The 27634-nt window shown below is 36.7% G+C and overlaps 1 protein-coding gene across 2 annotated transcripts in view; it reads right to left on the bottom strand.

Moving 5' to 3' along the window:
• Nucleotides 1-27634, bottom strand: part of RSF1 (remodeling and spacing factor 1) — a 140509-nt gene that overhangs the window by 46858 nt on the left and 66017 nt on the right. For both annotated transcript variants that reach the window (XM_045816177.2, XM_045816176.2), the window contains exons 3-5: nt 11987-12079; nt 11370-11575; nt 1079-1233 (exon numbers count right to left, since the gene is read on the bottom strand). In XM_045816177.2, coding sequence (XP_045672133.1) covers nt 1079-1233; nt 11370-11575; nt 11987-12079 — 454 coding nt within the window. The remainder of the gene's footprint in view (nt 1-1078; nt 1234-11369; nt 11576-11986; nt 12080-27634) is intronic.

Genomic DNA, 27634 nt, shown 5'->3' on the forward strand with positions numbered 1-27634 from the left:
ATTAAAATTTGAGAAGTACCGCCGTAGTCCACTAGAGTTGAAGAGTATAGGTGATACAAGGACCAGGGTTCAAATCTAGCCTCTGACACTTTATTATCTATAGGACCTAGGGCAAGTTTGTAAACTTCCCAATTCCCTCATCTATAAAATTGAAACAATAAGAGTAGCAGTTCCCTCAAGGGGCTGCTATGATGACTGAATGAAAATGCACGTGCCGCATTTGGTGGACCGCAAAGTAATGACTAGGGGGAATGTAAAATGGCACAGCCGCTGTAAAAAACGGGATGGCAGATCCTCAAGCTACCATATGATAGAGCAATTCCACTTCTAGGTATATACCCAAAAGAAGTGAAAGCAGTGACTCAAACAGCTATTTGTACACCCGTGTTCCTAGCAGCATTATTTGCAAGAGCCAAAAGGTGGAAGAAAGCCAACTGTCCACTGACAGATGAGTAAACAAAATGTGATATACACATACAATAGAATATTATTCAGCCTGTGATTATGCTCAGTGAAATTAGCCAGTCACAAATAAACAAATATTCTATGATTTCTTGGACAGAACATCCCAAGAGTTAGGCAAATTCAGAGAGACAGAAAGCAGAAAAGTGGATGCCAGGGGCTGGGGGTAAATGGGGAGTCAGTATTTAACAGGTAAAGTTTCAGATGGGGAAGATGACTCTGGAGATGGACAGTAGTGACAGATGCCTAACAATGTGGCACTTAATGCCACAGAACCGTATACTTAAAAATGGTTAAGATGATAAATTTTATGTTATGCTTATTTTACTACAATAATAAAAGAGTTCACTAAGTATCTCTGTATTCTTAAAATTAGTAAAAAATATGCTGTGATGACCTGAACATTTAAAAAATTTTTTAAATGTACAATATAAAAGAAGAGAAGTACTCAATGGCTTTTTGCTTCTTGTTTTCCATTAAAGAAAACCAACCTCCCTCTACAGGAAGACTTCCAATTTTTCAAATTGAAAGAATTCTAATTAATACAGTTGGAAATAGGAGTGGAAGAAGAGAGAAGAAATTACAAAACAAAGCAAAACAAAACACACAAAAAAACCTTGTTTAGGTGCTTCTTCCTCCTTTTTAGTCTCCTCATCCTCAAAGCTGGGACTTTCCCGGGAAGAGTTGTCCTGTTGGCTGGAGTTTTTTAGTAGCACAGGATCAATCTGTGCTTTCAGGAGGGCAAGAGTCTCGGCCAACTCGTTTCGATTTCTAAACAAGGGAAAAAACAAACAGCATAAAAATCTTATTCTGTTCTAAAGAGCTTTCAGAATAATACCTATTAGAAATTAAAATTTAAAAAAGAAAAACACAAGAACATCCAAAACACTGGTACACCTCATCTTAATTAACCTTGATCTAACTATTAGGAATGAAAGCGTATTAAAACATACTACTTTCCAAAAAGGAAGGAATCTATACTTTCTATTGATTAAAATGGCAACACAAATATCTTCAGCTGAAAAGAACAGTAGGAACAAAATTAAACAAAAATCAAAGTTGGATAATATTTAAAAGTCCTATGCAACCTCTAAAGAGTACAAAAGCAATATTTAAAATCTTGAAGAAGCATTTTTTAAACAAAATGATTCATATTCTTGATACATTTGTAAATAAGAACTCTGTTCTACCTAGAGAAAGAATAACACTTGATACTGTTATAAAATTATGATCTAGGTCTTTCTGAGTGATTATAGTAAAGTCAGCTCTTACAACACAGTTAAAAAACCTAAGAATTTAGGAAACTGAATGTTGTTTTGTCAATTACAGTTTACAACTACAGGAAGGGGATTCAATTTGAATAAAAAATACAAGAAAATCCCAAATAAATAAGAATTAACTTATCGATTCTCTATTTTTAATACCCAGACCAGAGCTGTGGTAGATGGTTTATTTAAAGGCCACTTACAAAACAAGAAAGCTCACTTGGATATTTCTCCTCAGATACACAATGTGTAACAGTGAAGAGAAAAATGAAACCCTGGATAAGAGCTGGAAAAGTCAGCTCTAGATCTACCACTGAGTTAATTAATCAACACCATGATCTTCCCATCTGTGTTGTCAAAACACTGTGTATGCACCTCTAATCCTATGTAGTTCCTATTCTGATGAAATTACTTCTGTTCTTATCTGTCATGCCACACATGTCCTCTATCCTCCTGTCCCCTGCCACCTTCATCCCAGCTCAACTCTGGTGACAGCAGGGACACTGCCTTATGAAGTAGTCTCTTAAGGAAATATTTAATGAATAAATAGAATCCTGTTCCTAACCTAGGTGGCTATGTGTCCCTGGACAAGTCATATATCTTCACTAGACTTCAGCTTCCTTATCTATAAAATAAAAGACAGGATTCACTCAGATGTTATTAAGATGGCCTCCTAAGGAAAATACTAAAATTGCCACTGATGGATGCCTTTCAGTAATTAAAATGACAACCATTTTGTCACTATGTATGTGAATGAGCGCACAGGTTTATACATATTATTAACATTGTGTGTGAGAATGAATGCACAGGTTACACAAATAAAATGAAGTTTTAGAATTTTAATTATCTAATAGTAGGAGGTCTGATTAAGATTAGATGCTCTTTAGACTCCTCTCTGGCACTGCCTCCACTTCACAAAAAATAATATTAAAACTTAGAGACTAAATTTATTTTTGGCAAAGTTCCTATTTCCTCTTTCATTACACCAACCTGCTTCTAACCTAAGGTTCTATCCACTTAATGTTATTACTTCTCTTAGTACACTGAGAATTCCATATGTAAAAAGTGCCTCAATCTTGTTATTTTTTGAAGTCATGCTAGCAACTGAATATTCCTATTTTAAAAAGCTTGCAAGCATTAGAAGAGAACCAATACTGCTACAAAATCCATGTCAATTACTGGACTAAGAAATAAAGGAATTTAGCAGAAAATTTTATTGAAGAACTCCCTAAAAAGCTTTTAACCTGATTACTGTGTTAAAATGCAAGCTTCATGTGTCATAATTATATGAAAACAGAAAACTACCCATTTCTGGGGTTCTCCTATTGTGATCTAATAATGAGATTTAGTATGCAAAATATTTTTTAAAAATCCCAAATTTGAACTAGTCAGAGGGGATTTTTATAAATAAACATATATTCGTATTATACCCAAAATTCTTACCACTATCTATAGTAACTCTTGAAATTGACGCTAACAATTCAGTGTTCTGCTCTCTCTCCCTCCATTGCTGGCTTTGTTTGCTCTAAAACATTTCTTCACACAGGTGTATTAGATATATCCCTCCAAAATACCATGCTCTCTGAGGATGTCAGGTGTTTGCACTTCTGCTCCTGGAATGTGTTCCCCATGGCTAACCCCAACTATTCTTTCAAAGACAAGCATAGAATGAATAAACAAATGTGGTATATCCCTACAAAGCGATACTATTTAGCCATAAAAAAGAACAAAATACTGACTTAACTACATAAGCGAACCTTGAAATGATTATGCTCTCCAAAAGAAGCCAGACACAATGGCTACATATTGTGTGATTCTGTTTATGAGATGTCTGGAATAGGCAAATTATAGAAACAGAAAGCAGACTGGCAGGTGCCACCGGCTGGGAGAATGGTGACTACAACTGCTAATGTGCAGAGTATGCAGTACAGGGTTTCTTTGTGAGGTGAGAAAAATGTCCTGGAATTTGATAGCAGTGGTGGCTGTACAACTTTGTGAATATATTAAAAACCACCGAACTGTATTAAAAACAAAAATGAGGGATGCCTGGGTGGCTCAGTCGGTTGGGCACTCAACTCTTGGTTTTGGCTCAGGTCATAGCCTCAGGGGGTGAGATGGAACCCTCCTTCGGGCTCCACATTCAGCAGGGAGTCCTGAGATTCTCCCTCCCTCCCCACACTCCACCCACTGGTGCATGTGTGTGTGCACTCCCTCTCCCCTGAAATAAATAAATCTTAAAACAGAAACAAAAATAATGGTGCTTGGACAGGAACATAGCTCTGAAGGGGATGAGGAATGATCACGTTGGATACACTTTGCATAGGCATAGAGAGAAGTTTGGACGTGCTGATACAGTGAATGTGATGGGAGAGAAAAAGAAAAGTCAAGAATGTGCCCCCAAGTTTTAGATCCAAGCAGGTGAAAGGATGTGATTGCTCTTAACTGAGATGGGACAAATATGTTGAGATGGAAAGGTTAGAAGGTCAGATTAACAGGAGATTGACTGACTTTGACTTAACAGATTCTAAACTCTTGCGTTTTACTATCTGTACCTAAAGTTAATTTAGACTTTGGTGAAATGGAGCATAATTATATAATAATTAATTATTATATTGTGGAATATGATTTTTCCTAGTCTAAGGGTTGTTCAGAGTTAATTAAGACTTAGTGATAGGGATTAAACCTTTAAGAAGCAATTGAGCTGGTAGTACAATACCACAACAAAACAAAAAAACAGGCAAAACAAGAACAAAGCGAAGCATAGGCATCATCTGCCAAGTACAGGTTAGGCACTGGGTCCTAAACAGCACACCAGAATGATCTCCATCACAGATCACATTTATGACCCTCTATTATCATTTACTATTTTCCTGTCTCTTTCGCCCACATTTTGGAACTCCTTAAGAAACTGCATCAAGTCTCTGCATTTCCAGAGCACAGCATAGTGTGAATATTAGCAACCCTTTGTAAGTATCTATAGTAGATGACTACAGGGCTCGTCAATAATATTCCGTCTTTTTTCATTTGATTCCAAATTAATGAGGTGACAAAATAGAGAAGATAATGGAGCGTGACAGTATTTCTTATGGGGGCCAAGAACCTGAAGGAAGACAGACATTAATGAGTAATATCAACAGCAGTAGTATCAATAAGAGAAGTTAACATCAGTAATTACTATGTTCCAGGCACTACTCTGAGCACTTCACAAGAACTAGTCCATATAATCTCAATATAACCTGATTAAATAGGTACTATTGTTACCCCCCCCCCCATTTTATAGAGGAGGAAAGTGAGGACACTGCGGAGAGGTACAGTAATTTGCCTAAGGTCACAGTTAGTACAGATTAAAGGCACGACTGAATTATAGCCTGACTTCTGAGACCATCTTCTCAATCACTCACTGTGCTATACTAGCAGCATATGGTTCGGAAATGTCTTTGACAGACCATGTCATTTTGGGTACATGAAAACTCGACACACTGTTTAGAATTCGGCTTTTTTAAAATGACTGTCAAACCATTACAATTCTTAAAACATTTTTATTGAGGTATAATTTACATATTCTGAAATGAAAGTGCTCTTAAGTGTTCAGTTAATCAGTTTTGACATTTTGGTTGCTTTCAAGTTTTGGCAAGTATGAACAAAGCTGCTATAAACACTTGTGTGCAGGTTTTTGTGTGGACATAACTCTTGAACTCCTTTGGGCAAATACCAAGGAGTATGGTTGCTGGATCATATGGTATTTAATTTTATAAGAAACCATCAAACTATATTCCAAAGTGCTATATCATTTTGCATTTCCACCAGCAATGGCTGAGAGTTCCTGTTGCTCCACAACCTCATCAGCATTTGCTGTTGTCAGTGTTCTGGATTTTGGCCATCCTAATAGGTGTACAGTAGTAACTCATTTTAATCTACATTTTGCTGATGATAAATGATGCGGACCACTTTTCATGTGTATATCTGTACAAATATATGTGTGTATCTGCCATCTATATATCTTCATTGGCAACATGTTGTAAGGTCTTTGGTCTATTTTTAAATCAGGTTGTTTTCTTTTTTCTTTTCCTTAAAGATTTATTTATATATTTTAGAGAAAGCAAGAGGGAGGGAGAGAGGGAGAGAGAGAGTGAGTGCGTGAACAGGGGGAGGGGCAGAGAGGGAGGGAGAGGGGAAGCAGATTCCCGCTGAGCAGGAAGCCGAATGTGGGCCAACCCCATGACCCAGAGATCACAACCTGAGCTGAAACCAAGAGTTGGAAGCTCAACCAAATGAGCCGCCCAGGTGCCCCTTAAGTCACGTTGTTTTCTTATTGTTGAGTTTTAAGAGTTCTTTGTTTATTTTGGATAACAGGCCTTTATCAAATACATCTTTGGTAAATATTTTCTCCCAGTCTGTGGCTTAGCTTTTCATTATATTGACAGTGTCTTACCAGAGAAGAAAAGTTTAATTATAATAAAGTCCAGCTTTTATCACTTCTTTCTTTCATGGACTGTGCCTTTGGTATTGTACTAAAGAAGTTACTGTCAAATCCAAGATTATCTAAATTTGCTTCTGTGTTATCTTCTTGGAGTTCTATAGTTTTGCATTTTATTTTATTTTATTTTAAAAGATTTTATTTATTTGACAGAGAGAGACATAGAAAGAGAGGGAACACAAGCAGGGGGAGTGAGAGAGGAGAAGCAGACTTCTTGCTGAGCAGGGAGCCCAATGCAGGGCTCGATCCCAGCACCCTGGGATCACGACCTGAGCCAAAGGCAGCCATTTAACGACTGAGCCACCCAGGCGCCCCTATAGTTTTGCATTTTATATGGAGGTCTATAATTGATTTTGAGTTAATTTTTGTTGAGGGTGTAAGGTCTGTGTCTAGATTCAATGTTCTGCATATCAATATGCAGCATCATTACCATTACCTTTTTTTCCAGCATCATTACCTTTTTTATACTGACTGCCCTTGCTTCATCATATGGGTCTATTTCAAGGCTCCCTATTTTGCTACATGATACATTTGTCTAGTCTTTCGTGGTTTTTTTTGTTGTTGTTGTTAAGTAATCTCTACGCCCAACACGGGGCTCAAACTCACAACCCCAATATCGAGAGTTGTATGCTTCACTGACAGCCAGGTGTCCCTATATCTGTCTCTTCTTTTCACCAATACCACACTGTCTTAATTACTATAGTTTATATAGGTTGTGAAGTCAGTTATTGTCAGTCTTCTAACTTAGTTTTTCTTCAATATCATGTTGGCTATTCTGGGCTTTTTGCCTTTACATATAAATTTTAAAGTAAGTTTGTCAATATCCACAAAATTATGTGAAGGGGTTTTGATTATGACTGCATTAAATCTATAGATTTCAAGTTGGGAGGAAGTGACATCTTGACAATATTAAGTGTTCCTACCCACAAATATACGGAACATCTCTCCATTTATTTAGTTCCTCTTGGGTTCTTTCATCAGAGTTTTATATTTTTCCTCAGATAGATTTGTTCATTTTTTATTAGATTTGTACCTAAGCATTTCAATTTTGGGGGAGATAATATAAACGGTATTGTGTTTTAAATTTCAGATTCCACATGTTCATTGATGATATATAGGAAAGTAACCGACATTTATGTATTAACCTCATATCCTGCCACCCTGCTATAATCACTTATAAATTCCAGGAATGTTTTTTGTTAAATTTCAGATTTTCTACATAGATGATGATCATGTCATTTGCACATGAAGACAGTTTTATTTTTTCCTTCACAATCTCTATCTCTTCTTACTCCCTTTACTTCTCCTAGTACATTAGCTAGGACTTCAAGTATGATGTTGAAAAGGAATTGAGGATTTTTGCATCTATGTTCATGAGAGATATTGGTCTAAAGTTTTCCTATCTTGTAATGTCTTTGTCTCATTTTGTTATTAGGGTAATGCTGGCCTTATAAAAAATGAGTTAGGAATTATTCCCTCTCCTATCTTCTGAAAGAGATTGAAGAGAATTGGTCATTCCTTCCTTAAATGATTGGTGGAATTCACTAGTGAACCCATATGGGCTTGACGCTTTCCATTTTAGGTTATTAACTATTGATGCAATTTCTTTAACAGACAGAGGCCTGTTCACATTCGTCTGTTTCTTCTGGTGAGAATTTTGGCAGATTATCTCTTTCAAGGAATTGGTCCATTTCATCTAGGTGACCAATTTGTGGGCATAGAGTTATTCATGGTATTCCTTTATTACCCTTTTGATGTTCATGGGATTTGTAGTGATGTCCCTTTTTTTCATTTCTGATATCACTAATTTGTGTCCACTCTCTTTTTTTCTTAACCTGGCTAGTGGCTTATCAATCTTACTGATCTTTTCAAAGAACCAGGCTTTGCTTCATATGAGAAGTTTCTCCTAAGTATTGCTTTCACTACAAATTTTCAAACACGAATTGGTAAGTTGTGTTTTCATTTTCATTTAATTGAAAATAAGTTTAAAAATATGTCTTGAGATTTCTTCTTTGACTCACGCATTATGTAGAAGTGTATTACTTAATATCTAAGTATGTGGGGATTTTAAAGTTCCCTTTCTATAACTGATTTCTAGTTTAATTTCATTTTGTGGTCTGAGAGCAGACACTGTATATCGTCTAGGTATTAAATTTTCAGAAGATCAAATATAGAAAATTCCTTTTTTATGGATCCCTAGTTTTAGAAAACCATTCCATTTGATTTTTAAGTTGCAAAGTTCAGTTACATTTTAAAACCTATCAATCGTTTAAGAAGGCTGACTTACAGCTTAAAAGAAACCCCAGAATTCTAAAGACTAGATAACGTTTGTCATGTAATCTTCTTTTGAGAGTTAGGCAGAGACATGTTTCCAAAACCAGAAATCTCTAAGAAAATTAGCATTACTTTAAAGAAATAGTTTTAAACAAGAGAAGCAGATTTTTTATCTCACTAGTAAAAAATAATATTCACCAATGACGAAAAATATCAAAGTATAATCTATTAAATAGAAAAGTCAAAATTCTATTTACTTTACTTGCTCTTCACTTATTATGTTTCTAAGGGAATTTCTTGCTAAAAAGATTACTGCCTCCTTAAACACCCTAGTCCTACAAGTTTAGAAAATGCTTTTCATACCATCTGTTTAAGACAATAATTTCTCTGCAATACAAAAAAGCAAACGTTCTCACTTCTATAAGCTCAGTTCTACTTTCCCATAATTTGTATCCGCTTGAGAAAATACTCTTACAACACAAATCAATCCTTTAAATGTTTAAAGATAATTCTATGTCCCTAAATTTCTGCTGGATCAAGTATTTTCAGTTCATTCAATCATCTTCTTTGTGGTTCTTCACATAAAGGACTTATCCTACTATATTAATATTTTTCTTAGAGTTTGGCATCCAAATCTAAATACCAGACTCCAGGAAGGATGTCCAACAGGGCCAGGCAGGATAACGTCGTACACATTATTTAGGGTACTTCATGTATTTTAATGACAGCTAAGATCAAAATTTTGGCGACAGGCAAGAATAATAAAATGCTTTTCGCATTCAAAATTCACAAAAATAGGAGACTTATATTGATAAGACAGTTCCCCACATTCGTCAAAAGTAGTACTACTGCATCAATTTAAAGGTAACTGAAATGCCATGTCACAGAACATGTTAAGTATATGAAGCATAAATAGACCAAATTGAGAATTTGTGGAAAATTAGGTACTTCCCCAGAAAATACACCTATTAAATAAAACTAAGAGCTACTATTTACAATAAAAGGGATTTCCACAGGTATCTGAAGCTCATCTACAGATCCCAGAGCTGTACTATATTCATTAGTATAACCACAATTGCTCAGCATAGTGCTTAATTACACAAGTCGATACGCAATATAAATTTATATATTCCTCACAATAACTTTACTACCATCCTCATTTTAAAGTGCAAGAAAGAGAATATCTAAGAAATTAAGCAATCTGCCTTCAGATGGTAAGCAGAGGAACCCAGATTTAAGCACAGTTAACTCTAAACACATCATCTAAACATTCTCTCAAATCATCCATTAGGGTATGATCTAATTAAAACACTGTACGTTAGAAATTGTTTTAAGCATTATGACTGATCAGTAATAATCCTAATTATTTTTCTCTGTCCTATTTTCTTCATTTACTAAGTAAGAGAGAATATCTCTTAAACAACTATGCAAGGTTGATACAGGAAACAGTAGAAGTGGTGAAACATCATGAACAGGACTTCATTTAATGCATGTATTCACAGGGAGAGACAGTAAGTGAATTTCATTTCAGGACTACTTTGCTAATTTCCATTTAGTAAAGTAACTATATGGAGAACCATATCATAGTATGATTAAAGGGTGCTTATAAAACATTCCCCTATAGACTCATTCAATTCACATTTATTCTGAAGGCATGAAAGCTGAGCTTCCCTGATCCAAACAAATATTCTAAATTTCCACAGATTATCTCTTCAAAACATAAATAAATAATCACTAACAAAAATCTGCTACAACCCAAAATGAGCCAAAACAGAGATGAATTGAAGTCAAGGAGTTTTTCATAAGCCAGTTATACATTCACTAGTTCTCCCTACTTTAGTTGTAGATTTATTTATAGATCCTGATCATTTCAAAATTAAAATAAACTGTGGGTATTAATGAAATAAATTCTAAATAATTACATCGCAAAAACAGAAAATTAGAGACACAAAGATTCTTTATAAGATTTATTTATTTGAAAGAGAGAGAGAACGTACAACAGCACGGGGGAGGGACAGAGAGAGAGAGAGAGAATCTCCAATAGACTCCTTGCTGAGTGAGGAGCCGGAGGCAGGGCTTGATCTCAAGACCCCAAGATCATGACCTGAGCAGAAATCAAGAGTTGGAGGCTTAACCAACTGCGCCAGCCAGGTGCCCCAGAGACATAACGATTCTGATTAACAGTCCCACTGTCACTTACTGATTAAAAAATATTTTTATTTTAAGGTTTTACATGAAATGTTTCCACTCAACTATATCTACCAATACAAAAGAGGGGCACCTGGCTGGCTCAGTTGGTAGAATATGTGACTCTTGATGCCAGGGTCGTGGGTACAAGCCCCAGATGGGTGCAGAGATTACTTAAAAATAAAATTAAAAAAAAAATACAAGTAAGAAACCAAGATTTTTTTAAAAAAGGACTATGCCAAAAAAGGGGCACAATATTCCTCAGATTTCTTCAGAACCCCAAGAAAGAAATGTATGCACAGTAAATTAAAAATATACTAAAGTGCCAAAATGAACTGGCCAAATTAAAACAATTAGAAATAAATAAATAATACCTAATAGAAAACTGTAGCTTTTCTTGTATTTCTGTCTAATGGTGGGTTTTTCTGTGCCTATGATTGGTGCATCATTATTTGTCAGATTCCAGCTTCCTGAAATATAAGGTACACATGCTGATATGGACCACCATGCTAAATATATTTATTTGTTTGAGAAATGATTAAGTGCTCACTATGGGTATTGTGCTGGGCACGAGGCTAGGTCCTGGCAATTCCCCAATATCACAAAAAAAAGACTACCCTAGCCTCAGAGATTATATTCTTATAGAGAAGAGATTAAAGTAAGAAACACACAAATAAATGTGAAAAGATTCCAATAAAAGATACCTGACAATGCATTTCCATGAAGAGCCATCTTGATCATCCTGTTCTTCTATGTACATTCTGACATTGTGATCTTGATCCAACTGGTACCAGTACATGAGGCCATCTTTGTCTCGGCCAATTGGTTGCAGACGCATGGTATCAGCATCCTCCTCATTGATAATGTTCTTGAATTTGAGATTGTCGTCAAACTGACACTCGCAGAGGTACTGGAAAATAGTCGTAACATGGCTTAAAATACCCCATAAATGTTTCTCCGTCACGTAAATGTGGTATGTTTAACCAAAGAACTGATTCAGGGATGGGAGCAGAAAAAAATAAGTGTGATTTATCCATCTTTCACTATCCTCTCCCCACTTCTGTACAGCCTGTTTAGAATAAGCAATTTAAAAAGATATTATTTCAAGTTAACAACTTTAGTATTACTTAAATTTACAGGTTTAATATTATCAATGACACAAAAATCATGTTACATTTCAAATGCCCTGTGTACTAGTCTCCCAAATTTTCTTAGGTATAAAATTTTCAATGATTCTTTCTATTAAAGTTTTTAGATGACATTATTCTTGAAATGACTATTGGCGAATTAAAATAATTGTAAAAGATGATAAATTCATTACCTTCAGGAGTGCTAGTTTGCATTCAACACTCATTTCAAGATAGCCCTTCTTCTCCATCTCCCATGCCCAGGTGCTATTAAACTCTTGGCATATCTGTCAGACAAAGTTAATATCTTAATACATAAAAGCAATTTCTATTTACGTTGGTATTTTGTTGTTCAATTATGTTAACTCTCATTTATACATATTTATAATGGAACAAGTTTATACCAATTACAATCCAAGCCAAATCCATCCTTAAATACACCAGAGATGTTTACTAGTGACTAATGACTGAATTTAAGGTAAGCAGTGACCTCTATAGCTCTCTCCTCTGCTCTCAAGAATTCTATACATGTTTTATAGCACATTTTCCCAAATGCAAAAATTATCTAATTCCCCTTCCAAATGGCCTAGAAGTTCCTTGAGGACAACAGTTTATCTCTATGCCTAGAATAGAGGTAGGCATTCAAAAAGCATGCCAAATTACAGGCACATTTTAAAAAAGATTTTATTTTATTTATGAGAGAGAGAGAAAGCAGGGGAGGGAAGCAGAGGGAGACGGACAAGCTGACTCCACACTGAACGCAGAGCCCAATGCAGGGCTCAGCTCCATGACCCCAAGATCACGACCTGAGCCAAAATCAAGAGTAGGACACTTAACTAACTGAGCTACCCAGGAACCCCCATAGGCATAGTTTTAATGAAGCCTCTCTCCAACTCAATGTTCTCCTTTTTATGGGTAAAGATCCCATTGCTTGGCATTTAAGACCTTCTATAATGTGGCAGTTAACTTAAACTTCTAGGTTTCTCTCCCTATATAAGTGTTTCAGGCAAACCAGAGCCACTGTAACAATCTGAGGAAAGAAGTTATGGATAACCATACCACTTGATAATAAGGACTAATCGGGAGAAATGCCATGGGTTGTATGAGCTCTGTGAGCCAGTTTCTTCAGCAATAAAAGGGAAGCAGTAATAATATTGATCTTAAATGTTACAAAACAGGCATGAAAAATGATACAAAGTGTCTAGCAGCTTCATGCTCTTTGTCCTAATCTGAGGGGGAGAGAGTATAATGAAGGTCAAGGGAGAAGAACTAACCAAGGGAGAAGATTATTTGGGAGTTTGGGCAATTAGCTAGATAAGCAGGCAGGAGAAACACAAGCAGGGAAGTAGAATTGCTTATATAACCACATTAACCTAAGAATTAGACCAGGCTGGCCCTTCTATGAGTGTTACCCTTTTTCTGTTCATCACCAGTGTCATTTTTTTTTTTTTTTACCAACTATATAATAAAAACATATGAGATCATTGTTCGGATAGAAAAAGAAAATAATAAGGCAAGCAGTATGGCCAGGAATGATATAATGGGAGATCTTCAAAGGCCCAAAGGAAGAATAAGCTCTCCATTCTCTGGAATACCATATGTCTCTGGCTGACAGCACTATATACTATAGAGAGAGAGGAAGAAAAAAAAAAAAGATACACAAAGGAAAAGGAAATTTGAGGAATATTACACAGGGAGGACCCTAAAGTAATTATATCAAAAGACGAAAGGTCAGAATTTGAATGGACATTTTGCCAAAGAACATACACAAATGGCCAACAAGCACAGGAAAATATGATCACCATTAATTATTAGGGAAATGCAAATCAAAACCACAATGGAATACTACTTCATATCCATAAGGATAGCTGTAATCAAAAAAGAAAAATCAGGGGGGCCTGGGTGGCTCAGTGATCTCGGGGTCTTGAGATCCAGCCCCACATCTCCCACATCTGGCTCCACGCTCAGCTCAGTGGGGGAGTCTACGGGAGATTCTCTCTCTCCCTCTGCCCCTCCTTAGGCTCGCAAGTTCATGTGCACGCTCTCTCTCTCCAACAAAAATAAATGTTTAAAAAAAGAAAAAAGAAAAATAGTAAATGTTGGTGAGGATGTAGAGAGACCGAAATGCACCGGTTGTTGATGGGAATATAAAATGATGCAGCTGCTTCGAAAAAAAGCTAAGCTAGTTCCTCAAAATGTTAACATTGAGTTACCATGTGACTTAGTAATTCCATTTCTAGGTATTTATACAGGAAAAGTGAAAATACGTGCCCACGCAAAAACCTGTATAACATTCGTAGTAGCATTTTTTATAATAGCTAAAAGGTGGAACTAACCCAAATATCCATCACCTGATAAATGGGTAAATAATATGTGGAATACCCATACAGTGGAATTTATACAGCTATAAAAAGGAATGAAGTAGTGATACATTCTACAGCTTGGATAAATATAAAAAACATTATGCCCAGTGAATGAAACCAGATCCAAAAGGTTACATATTGTATGGTTCTGTGTATATGAAACTTAAACAACAGTCAAACACATACAGCCTAAAAGTTTACTAGTGGTTGCCAAGGGGAAGGTAGAGGGAGGAATAGGTGATTGCTAATTAGCAGATTCCTTTCCAGAGTGATAAAGTGTTCTAGAATTAAGATAGTGGTGATGACTGCAGACCCTTCTGAATATACTAAAAAACACTGAAATTGGATATTTTAAAAGGGTAAATTTCATGATGTGACTAAAAGTTCAATTAAAAAAAAAAGAGGGATAATCAAGAATGTACAACCCAGCTTATGACTTAGATGAAACACCTACTGAGTGTTCTGCTGTATACGATGCCCCTAAAAGAAGAGGACGTTGGTTGACAATCTTAAAGGCTAAGTCTGAGTGTGGGGAAGCTCACACGTTCAGCACCTGAGAGGGGCTGAGAATGACATAGCTCCCATACTTACTTGACAACCCAAGTACTAAGGCATGGCCAGTGGCTCACGTAGTCAGATACCAAATACAAATGAACAACTCTATCTTTTATCACGTGAAAGGGGAGAAAAGTGAAAGCGAAAGAGTGGTAGATAATTAAGATGCAGGCCTTACTGCCTCACATTACTTACCTTCAATTTAATGACCTTATTTATAGCTTAGGGTGCAAAACTTTTGTGCTGATATTCAGAGATGAATATGCTACTCATTTTGTTTCTTTAATAAGGCAATGTAGACATACTATTATGCCATTTATGGAAAAATAAACCTCGAAACCTAATATCAGATTTGTCCAAATAGCCATAACCTATTGCTATCACAAAGTGAAGACTAAAAAAAAAAAAAGAATACTGTAAATGACAAATATGCAGGACTATATAAATCTACACTAGGGGTCAGCAAACTTTTTCTGTTAAGGGCCAAACAGGAAATAATTTAGGCTTTGCAGACCATATGGTCTCTTTTCAACTATTAAACCCTGCTGTTGTAGTGCAAAAGCAACCATAGAAAATATATAAATGAGTAAACTTGGCTGTGTTCCAATACAACTTTATTTATGGATAAGAAAATCTGAATTTCACATAAGTTTCATATGTCAACCGTTCTCCAAACCTTTTAAATATGTAAAAAACCACTCTTAGTTTTCAAGCCATACGTAAGTAGACAGCAGGCCAGATTTGGCCCATGGGCCAATGTTTGCCTGGAGTGCCAGAAACTAGCTGTGTCTATGAGACTGTCTATGACAGTTATTCTTGGATTCTTGTGAGACAAGGAAACGAAAGGGACCCCTTGAAAAATTGCTTTTTTTCCTGCTTCTATTCCTGTTATGATTTTCACCCCCACCTTATACATGTCTTACGGAACAGATAATGAATGTCCTCCTTATAAAGGTCAAGGAGTTAATGACTTCTTTGGAAGTCTTCCAGCACAATACACAACATCTAAGGAGAAATCAGGCAGGGTTAATACGAACGCTTTCTAAGACCACTGACTCATCAGGACCCCTGGCTGGCACTAGTGCATAAGTGACTTATGAGGAACATCTATCTAAACACTCATCTTTGTTTCCAAATGCCTGAGAAGACACGTGCACCAGACAACAATCCTCAATAAAAACCCAGACCCCAAGCAAGACTCAATCTCCTTTCATTTCTAAGTCTCCCAGACGCTCTGTCTGTATCTGCACTCTCTCTACATCTTTAATAAACTCTGCTCTCACTTCCTTTGGCTCATGTTTGATTTCTATCCTGTGCAAAGCCAAGTCGCTGGAGGGGAGGTGGGTGGAGCGATGGGGTAATTGGGTGATGGGCATTAAGGAGGGCATGTGACATGGTGAAAAAAAAGAAAGAAAGAAAAAAAGCCAAGGACCCTCTTGGCTGGTCCTGAGAGACCCCCCTCTGGGTCCGAGGACCCAGGCAGCCTGCATCACTTGAAGCAAGACAATCCTTATTAGATTGCTAATTCATATTAACTCCCCATGCTCGAACTTGATTCTGATCAAACAGTCTTGTAAATATAATTTGGTTTTGTATGCAGTTTCTCTTTAGAGAATGTTCCAGTATCTAAAACATGAACATTTTTGTATAACGTTCATATTTATCACCCTAAGTTATTATTCCGTAATACTGGTTTTATGTTTGATTCTCTCTAATCTGGTTAATGAGAGGTCATATCCAGTGTATCTCCCTGCATGGTGCCTAAGGAACAGCCTTTCTGATATACACATGAAATCAAAGCTCTGTGCCTGCAAGGCTGAATGCCATTCAGGCCTCTTGACCACCTGCCTGCTGCCATTCCAAAAACCCTGGGACTGTCTTTTCCTCCTAACTTACACACAGAAAAACAAGGATGAGGATGAAAAATGGGGGGTTGGGGGGGTGGACGGGATTTAGAAGTCCACATCATCTCAATATTTATAGGAAAGGTGGTTTCATATGCCTACACAGCAAATACATGGAATTTATCTCAGTGAGATCATTAACACATTAATCTTGGAGGCATATATGCAATCAAGTACCAATAATTCTCTTTCTGACTACATAGAACATAAAGCATTAAAAGGGGACAGGATTGGCGGGGCAAAAAAAAGGGGAGGGATAGGGTAGAGCAGAGAACTGCAAAAAGCCATCACATGAACATCCAAACCCCTGAATTAAGACACTAAATCCTCCCCACTCATGCTCTCTCTCTCTCTCTCTCAAATGAATAAATAAAATCTTAAAAAAAAAAAAAAAAAGGAGAGAGAGAGACTAAATCAAACTCTAATATGGCTTCTCGCAGCCTCAGGACTTGTCCCTGGGACCACTCGGCTCCCCTTGAGTTCCCGTCTAGAAAACTCAAGGTTTCCAAAAGAATTTACTATGTGTTCCAGCCAACACCTGATCTAAGTCCCTGAATTCCTTTTTCCACTTATTGTAAAGATAATACAAACAAAACCTTACAATTGTAAGTTTTCTCTCTGTCCCTTTGAGATGTATATGTATCTCCTATAAGAGTGTCTTTCTCAAGGACTTGAAAGCCATTCCTTTGATTTGTAATCAGGAAGGATAGGACCTCCTAGACTCGTGGGAGGACGGAAAGTTTATCTTTCAAAGTTAGCAGGCACAGAAGGCCTAATCAAGTTGACTGACCAACTTTCAGATCAACCCTCACATTTACTTTTTGTTAACTGTTCCTTTTCCTAACCCCCTTTTCCTCCCTCATCTCTACCTCCTGAAACCCTGACTCTGCCTTTAAAATACCAGTCACCTCTGGGCAAATTGGAATTGAGCTCAGCTCCTTCTCCTACCACAATAATTAGTGAATAAAGTCTGTCTTCACTGCCTTTATTTGTCTTTGGGGGGGGGGGGGAGTTCTTCGGATACCATTCAGATGAAAACCTTTATTTTATAACTGAGAAACATGTTAAATTTATAAAGAGATTAATTTATATGGTGACTCCACCAATATTTACGGAGCACCTACTCTATGGCCGAAACTAGTCAAGGAACTGGGATACCGTGATGAAGAAGACGGGCAACCTGCTATCATGGAGCTTATATTCTAAAAGATAGTACAACAGGTAAAAATAAGAAAATGTCAAGTAGAGACAAATGCTATGTTGAAAATAAAACAGTAATGTGCTACAGAAAGTCTGAGTATTACTCTGGCTGGGTGCTCAGAGAAGGCCTCATTAAAAAAGTTGACATCTGACATAAAAAGTTGAGACACAGAAATCAGCCACAAGAAGAGCTGAACTAGGGATGCTCCAGGCAGAAGAAACAAACCAGCACAAAGGCCTTCAAGTCTGGCATATTAGAAAAACAGAAAAAAGATCAGTATAAATTAAATAGAATAAAGGGGAAAGTGGCAGAAGATAAGATTAAAGAGGCAACCAAGGGCAAACTATGGAGGCCAGGGTAAGGAATTAAAATTTTATTTCAAATATAATGGGAGGCCACTGGAGGATTTTAAATGGAGGAAAAACAAAATCTGATCCATGTTTCAAAAACAGCTGCAGTAAATGGACTACAAAGGGGAAAAAATGGAAACTAAGAAACCAATTTTAAGGCAAGAGATAATGACGCCATGGACTACAGCGGCAGTAGTGGGAACAGAAAGAAGAAGCTGTATTTTGGGAATCATCAGGACTTTTGATAGAACAGATGTGGACAGTGACTGGAAAGGAAAAACGAAGGTGACAGCTACATTCCTTAGCTTGAACAAATGGAAGGATGAAAGTGCTTTTAATGAAGGTATTAAGACAGTACCTAAGAGAAGGGAGTTAACAAGAGATCTGTTTTGTACTTAGTAAGTTTGAGGTGATATATATGACATCTTAAGAAGTATCTCGCTCATAGTTAGTGACTGAGCTGAGACTTGAAGCTTGACTCCTGGTTCAGAGTTCTTTCCACTGGATCATACAGTCTTTATACAAACCTTTTCAAATCTGAGTCAAGAAGAATTTTACAGCTGAGCTCTGAGAAGTCAACTCATCTTCATATCCCTAGCTTATAACAAAGTATGAGACACAGCAGATACAAAACAAATATCTGGTGAATAAATGAAAGAAACACAAAAATAATGCTTTTACCTTAATTTAAAAAAATTATTTTAGGTTAACCACCACCCAACACAACATATCTTTAAGAACATTAAAAATTCTTACTAGAATAAAAGCAAACATTTATTGCATGTTTACTACGTGCTAACTACTGTTGTTATTGCTTTAAAACATAAGCAGTTGGGGTGCTTGCATGGCTCAGTTGGTTATGTGTCTGCTGCCTTCAGCTCAGGTCCATCCCAGGGTCCTGGGATCCAGTCCTGCATTGGGCTCCTTGCTCAGGGCTGAGCCTGCTTCTCTCTCAGCCTGCTGCTGCCCCTGCTTGTCCTCTCTCTCTTTCTCTGACAAATAAATAAAATCTTTAAAAAAATAAAAATAAATAAAATATTAACAGTCAATTCTCACAAGCTTTAGATGTATGTACTCTGTTTTTGTTTTTTTTTTAAGATTTTATTTATTTACTTGATGGAGAGAGAGACAGCCAGCGAGAGAGGGAATACAAGCAGGGGGAGTGGGAGAAGAAGAAGCAGGCTCCCAGAGGAGGAGCCTGATGTGGGGCTTGATCCCAGGACTCTGGGATCACGCCCTGAGCCGAAGGCAGGCGCCTAACAACTGAGCCACCCAGGCACCCCTAGATGTATGTACTCTTATCCTCAGGAAGTTATGTGCTTTACCCAAGGAATGAGAGAAATAGTAATTAATATCTATAGTCATTTTCAGTGAAATCAGTATATATTTAGGACACTAATCAGGTCAGCTGTCACCAACAGAACTGTGAACAAAGGCTAGAATGAGAATTATAAACTATCTAGGTCCATTCTTTATATTCAAATTACACCTCACCAAGTCTCCCTAATATTTAAATATGTCCAACCATTTTATATGTAATATTCTTCTTGGAGGCTAAACCAAACATTAGCTGAACATACTAAACATAGGGAGGAGAGAAAGCTGAATGAACAGTCTCTGCTTTAAGAAGTGCAGAATTCAGAAAGAGAGATGTAAACATATAATTACAGGGGGAAAAGGAGTCACTGAATTGTCTACAAACTGAGTAACTATTACATTTATCAACTACTACAAAAACAGAGGCGACAAACCCTAATTCAGCCAATGGATAAAAGGAGATCAACTGCAACAACTCAAGAGTAAGGTTTTATTTAAGTGGTGACTTTTATGCTAGGACCTGAAGGATGAATAGGTTTTACAAGACAAGGAGGTGAAGAGAATTTCAGGAAGAAAAAAACAGAATATGCAAAGCCATATTCTGTGAGTGATATTAGTAATGTCCTGTCAATGTGAAAGTGGAGAAAGGAGTTCTTTCCACTGAGCCCTAGAGCCCTAGACCACAAGTGCTTGGGTTTGGGAGTGGGCACAGACAAGGCTGTGAGGGAAGGGAGTGTGCAAGGCTGTGAAAGTAGGTCATGGCTCGTATATATGGGGGCTCAACAAGCATTTGGAAGCACTATTAAAAAACAGTTCTGTTGCACTGTGCAAGACAGACTGGATAATAGAGTCTGACGTCTAGGAGACCCACCAAAGCCTGTTTTCCAACAATTCAAGGGAAAGGGGTTGAAGCTTGAGCTAAGCTACTTAAGAGAGACAGATTCGGGTTGCTGGCGCACATACCTTACAAAAGCAGGAAGTTCCATGTTTAATATATGGTTTTACTACTTACAATATAACTTTCGCATAATTTCATTTGAAGTGGGCACCCCGTAAAACTACAAGATTTTTGAAAGCAAATACAAAGTCTGATTCTTCTTTGTATTTTCTATAGTATCTACCAAGTACAGGACCTTGCTGATAGTGGACAGTCAATACATATTTACTGTGTCAGTGTTCTCTAATTATTGACAGAATTTACTATTATTATAGGATATTTGGGAACACTGCCTGCTGCTCTAACTATTGAGAGAATTTACTATTATTACGGGATATCTGGGAACATTGCCTGTAAGAATGCATTCAAGCTTGTATAGAATGGATATTTAATTTCTTAAAACATATATACAGGAAATATTTCAATGGCAAGATTTCTCAAGCAACATGGTTTTAAAAAATCAAAAGAATACCAAAACCTCAACTAACAGAGTATAAGCATATCTTAATTAGCTCATTCCACATTTAATCAGGAATGTACTATGTCCCAGACACTGTGCTTGACACCAGGATAAATAAGATACTGTAACTCCTGCCAAAGGAGCTCAGGATTAGAGGGACAGGCAGCTGAAATTTGTTAACTTATGAATTGGGCACATTTACACATGGCAAAAATTTGAAAGGCTACTCTCAAAGTAGCCTATTGTGAAGTCTTGGTCAAGGAAAAGCTACACTGAAAATATGTGAAATAAGTCTAGCAAGAAAAAGAAAATCTCTATCATAGTTATTTTATATTCGTAGGTAAGATTAACTATATATCTAAAATGTAGTTAAAATGAAAAGAGTGCAATTGTTTAGTGCCTCTTTCCAAGAAATCTGCTTTATATCAGTAATCTAGGTAAAAAGGGAAGTAAGGCTTTAGGGTCATACAGGTTGAGATTCAAATTCTTGCTCTCCCAATCAGCAATGTGATCTCGTTTCAATCAATTACCTCTTTCAATTTCAGGATCTTCACCGGTAGAGTGGAGGTTTTGTTGCTAGTAAAAGAGATAAGAAAGATGCCTATCAAATATTCACCATGCTATAACTTCCTTATGTAAATGCAAACTTAAAAATGGTTCTAGAACCAATTGGAACACAAGTAGAAACAGAAGGAATTAAGAGCTGGTAAGGAAGTAGATCAGTGTTCTTCAAACTGTACATAAACACTGTTTCATGACATTTTTTGTTTCATATATATGTTGTTTTATATACATGTATATATATACATATATTGTTTATATATGTATATTAAACATGTATATATATAAATACATACATACACACACACACACACACACACACACACACACACACATATATATATAAAACATGCCTAAGATTAAAAAAAATTATTGGTGACTGACTTGTTTTAATTTCCTACATTTATTTTCTGGGTAATTAACCTCATTTAAAATGCAGTCAGGAGGCCAGAAGGGGGAGCCCTCAAGCCCTACCACTAGTCAATTGCAGACTGAACAAGTACTGTTTGACTACCCCAGCCAGAAGAAGAAAGGTTTTCTTCTTGCCAGTAAACAGTCCAGCCAATGAGAGACAGTCACAACTCAGCCAATAAAAAGCCACTACATAGACCACAAACTCTCAGTTTAGGACTCTTAGTTTATAGTCCCTCCCAATGCCTCCTTTCCTCTATAAAAGAGAGGTCTTCTCCTTTGTTCTCTGGACTGCCCAGCTTGCTTGTCCTTAATTGCAATTCTCTGCTATTCCCTAATAAACCCATTTTTGCTGGTAAAATAACTCACAGTTTTAAAGGTTAATAAACCCTGTATTAGACTGAATGGCTTGCCTTTTTATGTAGGCTCTGTACCCAACATGACAGTGAATATGCTGAAGCTAAGATTACCGCTAGATCTACAGAAAATTCCCTGACGACTGTACTCTTCATAGTTCTATTGTGGGGAGATCATACATAAATATAATTTAAAAATAAAATTTGCCATTTTAACCATTAAGTGTACAATTCAGTGGCATTAATTACATTCACAATGTTGTATAACCATCACCATGCTTTAGTTCCAAAATTTTATCACCCAAACAGAAACTCTTTAACCCAAAGCAATGAACACCCCACTGTCCCCTCACTCTGTAGCACCTGGTAACCTACATACCTTCTGTCTCTATGAATCTGCCTGTTCTAGATAGTTCATATAAGTGGAACCATCCAATATTTGTGCTTTTGTGCCTGGCTCCTTTCACATTAATGTATTTTCAACGTTTATCCATGTTGTAACAAGTATAAGACCTCCATTCCTTTTTAGGAACGAAAGATATTCCATTGTATAAATATACCACATTTTGTTTATCTATTCATCTGTTGACTGGCAATTGGGTAGTTTCAACCCTTCGGCTATTATGAGTTATTCTGCAATAAACACTGGCATACAAGTACCTGAGTCTCTGTTTTCATTTCTTTTAAGGATACAGCTAGGAGTGGAATTGCTGGGTCTTATGGCAATTCTATGTTTAGGTTTTTGAGGAACTGCCAAACTGTTTTCCACAGCAGCTGCACCATTTTGCATTCCCACCAGGAGCATGGAGCATATGAGGGTTTCAATATCTTCACAACCTCACCAATACTTATCTTCTTTCTTTCGTTTTTTAAATAGCCATCCTATTAGGTGTAAAGTGATATCTCATTGTGGTTTTGATTTGCATTTCCCCAACGACTAAAGACACTGAGTACTTTTTCATGTGCTAATTTATTAATCTTCTATATCTTTGGACAAATGTCTATTCAAATATTTTGCTCATTTTTAAACTGGGTTATCGTTTTGTTGAGTTTTAGGAGTTTCTTATATAGTCTGGATATTAAATTCTAATCACTTATATAATTTGCAAATATTTTCTCCCACTCTGTAGGTTGTCTTTGCACTTTATGTCCTTCAAGGCACAAGTTTTTAATTTTGATCAAGTCCAATTCCTCTTTCTCTTGTTCACATGATTTTGAGGTCGTATCTAAGAATCTATGCCAAATCTAAGGTTATGAAGATTTATCCCTGTGTTTTATTCCAAGAGGTCTGTTTCACCTCCATCACTCAGATTGTTGAAATTTTTGTGTATGGTATGAGGCAGGGTATCTTGAATTTTGCAAGTCGTTAAACTTCAAATATATATATACATATATATATACATATATATTTCATACCATAGGCAACAGTCAAAAAAAGGTTTTTTAAAAAAGATTTATAATTTATTTTAGAGAAGAGAGAGAACCCAAGCAGACTCCATGCTGAGCAGGAGGCCGATGAGGGACTGGATCTCACGACCCTGAGACCACGACCTGAGCCAAAACCAAGAGTCTGATGCTCAACCGACTGTACCACCCAGGCGCCCCAGAAGAAGTTTTTAAAATAGGACATAAATCTTATGTGCATCTTCTCATTTTTAGCTCAAACAAGAACAGAGACAACTATATAACAGTAACACAACAATTTTCAATGGTAGGAACATTTTATACTTAGGAAACTTTATAAGATTTTATTTTTACTATTCCTAGGTTTATCTGCTGAGCTAAAGCAATGAGAAATAACTATAATTTTTACATAACTTCTTTGAAAACACATTAATATTTGAGTTACAGGAATGTTTATTAAGTAAATTACTGTGCTATGAAGGAGCAGTACTTCTAAGTATATAACTGACAGGTGTGCACCCTTAAAAACAAAAACATCTGAGAAGGGAAACGGGTTTCTGAAGTCTACTCAAGGGCACACTTGTCACAAGAGGTTTCCCAGCCATAATTAAGGTAATTCAGCTTGTTGCTCTATGGGAAGGCCTTCAGGTATATTATTACCACAAAACATTCATTGGACCACCCGAAGTCACACAGGAGTTCAGCAGAAAACCAAAGAAAATAAAACCCAGTACTTCTATACCCACAAGTATAGATAATTTAGCCCAAGTTGCTTGTTAGTTTCCAGAGGAACACTAGCCACAGCAAAGTAAAAAGTTCCCTAAAATCACTGTTGCTTTTCTAGTTGGTTGCCAGAGGACTGGGAGAGGGGTTTGTGACTGGGACTGTTGTTAATGGGTATGGAGGTTATTTTGGGGGTAATGGAAATGTTCTGGAACTAGATAGTTGTTGTAGGTGCACTACATAGTGAATATACTAAAACCAATGAATATACTTTAATGCTGCAAATTTTATGTTCTAAGAATTGAACCTCATAAAAAAGAAAACACCAATTAACATATTAACAAGGCAAATAAAAATTAAAGATAATAGCCTTAGTTTAGGTTTGAAAAATAAATGTAACAGTAGAGAAATATCTAATGCTTATGAAAATATGACCGAACTAACAAATGATAAATGACTTGCTACCAACAGCCAACAATCATCCCTAAGGAGTAAAAATAATGGGTCTTTTTGAAATTGCCATTTAGATTAAGGCCATCTACTGCCAAGTTTATTCACTTTCAAAAGATTTCTAAACCTGTTACTAGGGACCAAGGGACAGAGATAGCCTTTGTCTTCCCTTTACTTCTGAGGGATAAATGAATGTGGTATCATTCCGATGAGGGCGAAAACACCCCAAACAAGACATATTAGGTTCTTTTCTACTCAATGTCATTATCTCTCAAGTATTCAGCCCCAGAAAAAGACTCTTATTCTAAGAAACATATTTATTTTTATATTTAACATTTCATAAAATCAAGAGCCTTTTAAGATCAATGATTACATACAACATAATAGCATTTTCTTTTTTCTTTGAAAAACCATCTCTAAATCATTAGTGTGGCATGCACTAAGAAAATCACAGAAATCAAAGAAAAAGCAATAATAAATTGCCATTGTCTCTTAGAAATTATTCTGAGGCTAAAGGAAATCAACTGTGATTTCATTTAAAGGGTAATTTATTAAAACTTGGCTTTCCCATTATTTTCAAGGCCATTATTTGGCTGTCTTTGGGCAAGTGGCAGAGCAGCAGGAAAGCCAAAGCACAGGTACTGAGTATGTTGAAGGAAGACATCTGTTTATTAACATGTAGATATTCATTATCCCTGGCTAAGGTGTATAAAATTACTCGTGTGGTATCTGAAGTCATTAACAACCACAGGAAATAGAGGAGTTTCATGGAAGCATCAGAGTTCACTTGCAGAGAAATTTCTTTGTGACTCACCAAGTAAAAAGGAATGTGAAGCTCAATAAGGCCAAGGCCTATCCAACTAGTAAGCAAGGAGTTAAAAGATCCTAGCGACACTGCTAGTTTCAATTTCCACTCACTGGGTTTCTTTATTTTTAGGAAGGCGATTCCAACTTAAAAGTTAAAAGGCGCCAGCTAGATTTTTGCGTTCCTTTACACTCTAGATGATACTGGAAAACACATGCCAGCAAGCACAGGATATGGCAACACGATGGATGCTCTTGGTTGCACTGTGTTGCTAGATACCTCTCTCTTTCCCTGTAAGTTAGCAAGACTTACTGATTTTGCCTTCCAAATAGCTCTCATATCCACCCTCTTCTTTCCATCCTTAGTGCCAAAACCCTACCTCAGGTCTCTTCATTGCTCAGCTGGATTATCACAATAGCTTCCTTTCACACGCTTCCTGGGCGTCCCCTCATCACCATTCTCTCTAGGTACTTTATAATACAGTGAGCTAAGCTATATTTCCTAACAAATTTCTGCTCATTCTACAGGTCTTAGTCCAACTGCTTTAGGGAAACACTAACAAAAAATGACAAACAGATGCCAAAGCTGAGTGATTTGTAGTAGCAGTCAGTCTGCTAAGAGAGGCTTAGCAAAAAAAGCTTAGACTGGTACATCAGCTATGAGCCAAGGAACAGGGCCTAGCAGATGCCAGATACCTGCTCTGGACTTAAACAGAATTTTACATTAATCATATTCTATTGACTTCAAAAGGAAAAGAAACAGATCTCCATTAGAGATTATGCACAATGATGCCACTAAGACAAAGATAAAAGAGCAAGAGTCTCATAACAGGGAAGGTAAAAATTCCACCAGAAAACTACCTAATACAGCTAAAGAGTACAATAAAGAAGCAAATATGGAGTTAAGCTTATCAGCAGATGACTGAAAGAAAACCGATATTGTCTAAGCGATTATTTAAGTCCTCTAAAATTGATTTATAAAAGATGAAAAGCACTCAAGATGCTTACAACCTACAAAAAAAGACAAATAGGAGGGACAATATTTGTAGCGTTTTGAAGCACTAGATTCACAAGATGCTGGTTCTGCCATTTCTGGCAATGTGAGACCAAACATGTTACTTCATGTCTTAAAATCAATTTCCTTGTGTGTAAAAGAAAATACCTATTTCAAAGGTGAGCTGTGTAAGGTAAGTATTAAACACAGTGCCTGGTACATAGTGAACATTCATTATAAAAACCATATGATAGGGGCATCTGGGTGGCTCAGTCGGTTAATGTCCAACTCTTGATTTTGGCTCAGGTCATGATCTTGGGGTAGTGAGATCAAGTCCCGCGTTGGGCTCTGCACTCAGCATGGAGTCTGCTTGTCCCTCTCCCGCTCTCTAAAATAAATACATAAAATCTTAAAAAACAAACAAACCCATAGTTTCTATAATGGAATTATATATAAATCTATGAAAGAACATCCTCCTGGGAGAAGATCTTAAGGAGAAAGTAGTACTTGAGCTGAGATCAAAAGGATAAATTAAGTTTGCCTGGAAAACAAGTTAGTAGGAAGGCATTCCAGGCAGAAGATATAATATATGCAAAAATCTGAGGAATGAAAAAGACAGAAGGTTCTGTGAATAGTGTAAAATATAAGCCAAATAGTAGGGTGCACAGGAGAGAATGTCATTAGATATGGCCGAAGAGAAGTGGCTAAACCATTAAGAGTGCTGAATATTATGACAGAGTTCGGATTTCTGAGTGAATAGGAACCACTAAATAATTCTGAAAGTGATGTAACAGTCACTTTTAAATCTCTGTGTTTAAAAGGTCATTCTTGTAGTAGTGAGGAGAAGGCAGTGGAAAGGTAAAAGACTAAAAGCCAGGACACTAATTAGAAGGTGAAGTTTCAGGCAAGAAATGATAAAGGCCTGAATTAGGCCACGGCAGTAAGGATGAACAGGAGACAAATCTGAGAAATAAACAGGAAGAAAAACCAACAGAACCTGGCTATTGTTTGGGTGTGCACAGGAGGGCTTTGGGATGATGCTCAAATCATGG

Source organism: Ursus americanus, chromosome 16 (genome assembly GCF_024610735.1).
Source record: "Ursus americanus isolate L20-20 chromosome 16, mUrsAme1.1.p, whole genome shotgun sequence".
In the NCBI taxonomy this organism is placed as follows: Eukaryota; Metazoa; Chordata; class Mammalia; order Carnivora; family Ursidae; genus Ursus; species Ursus americanus.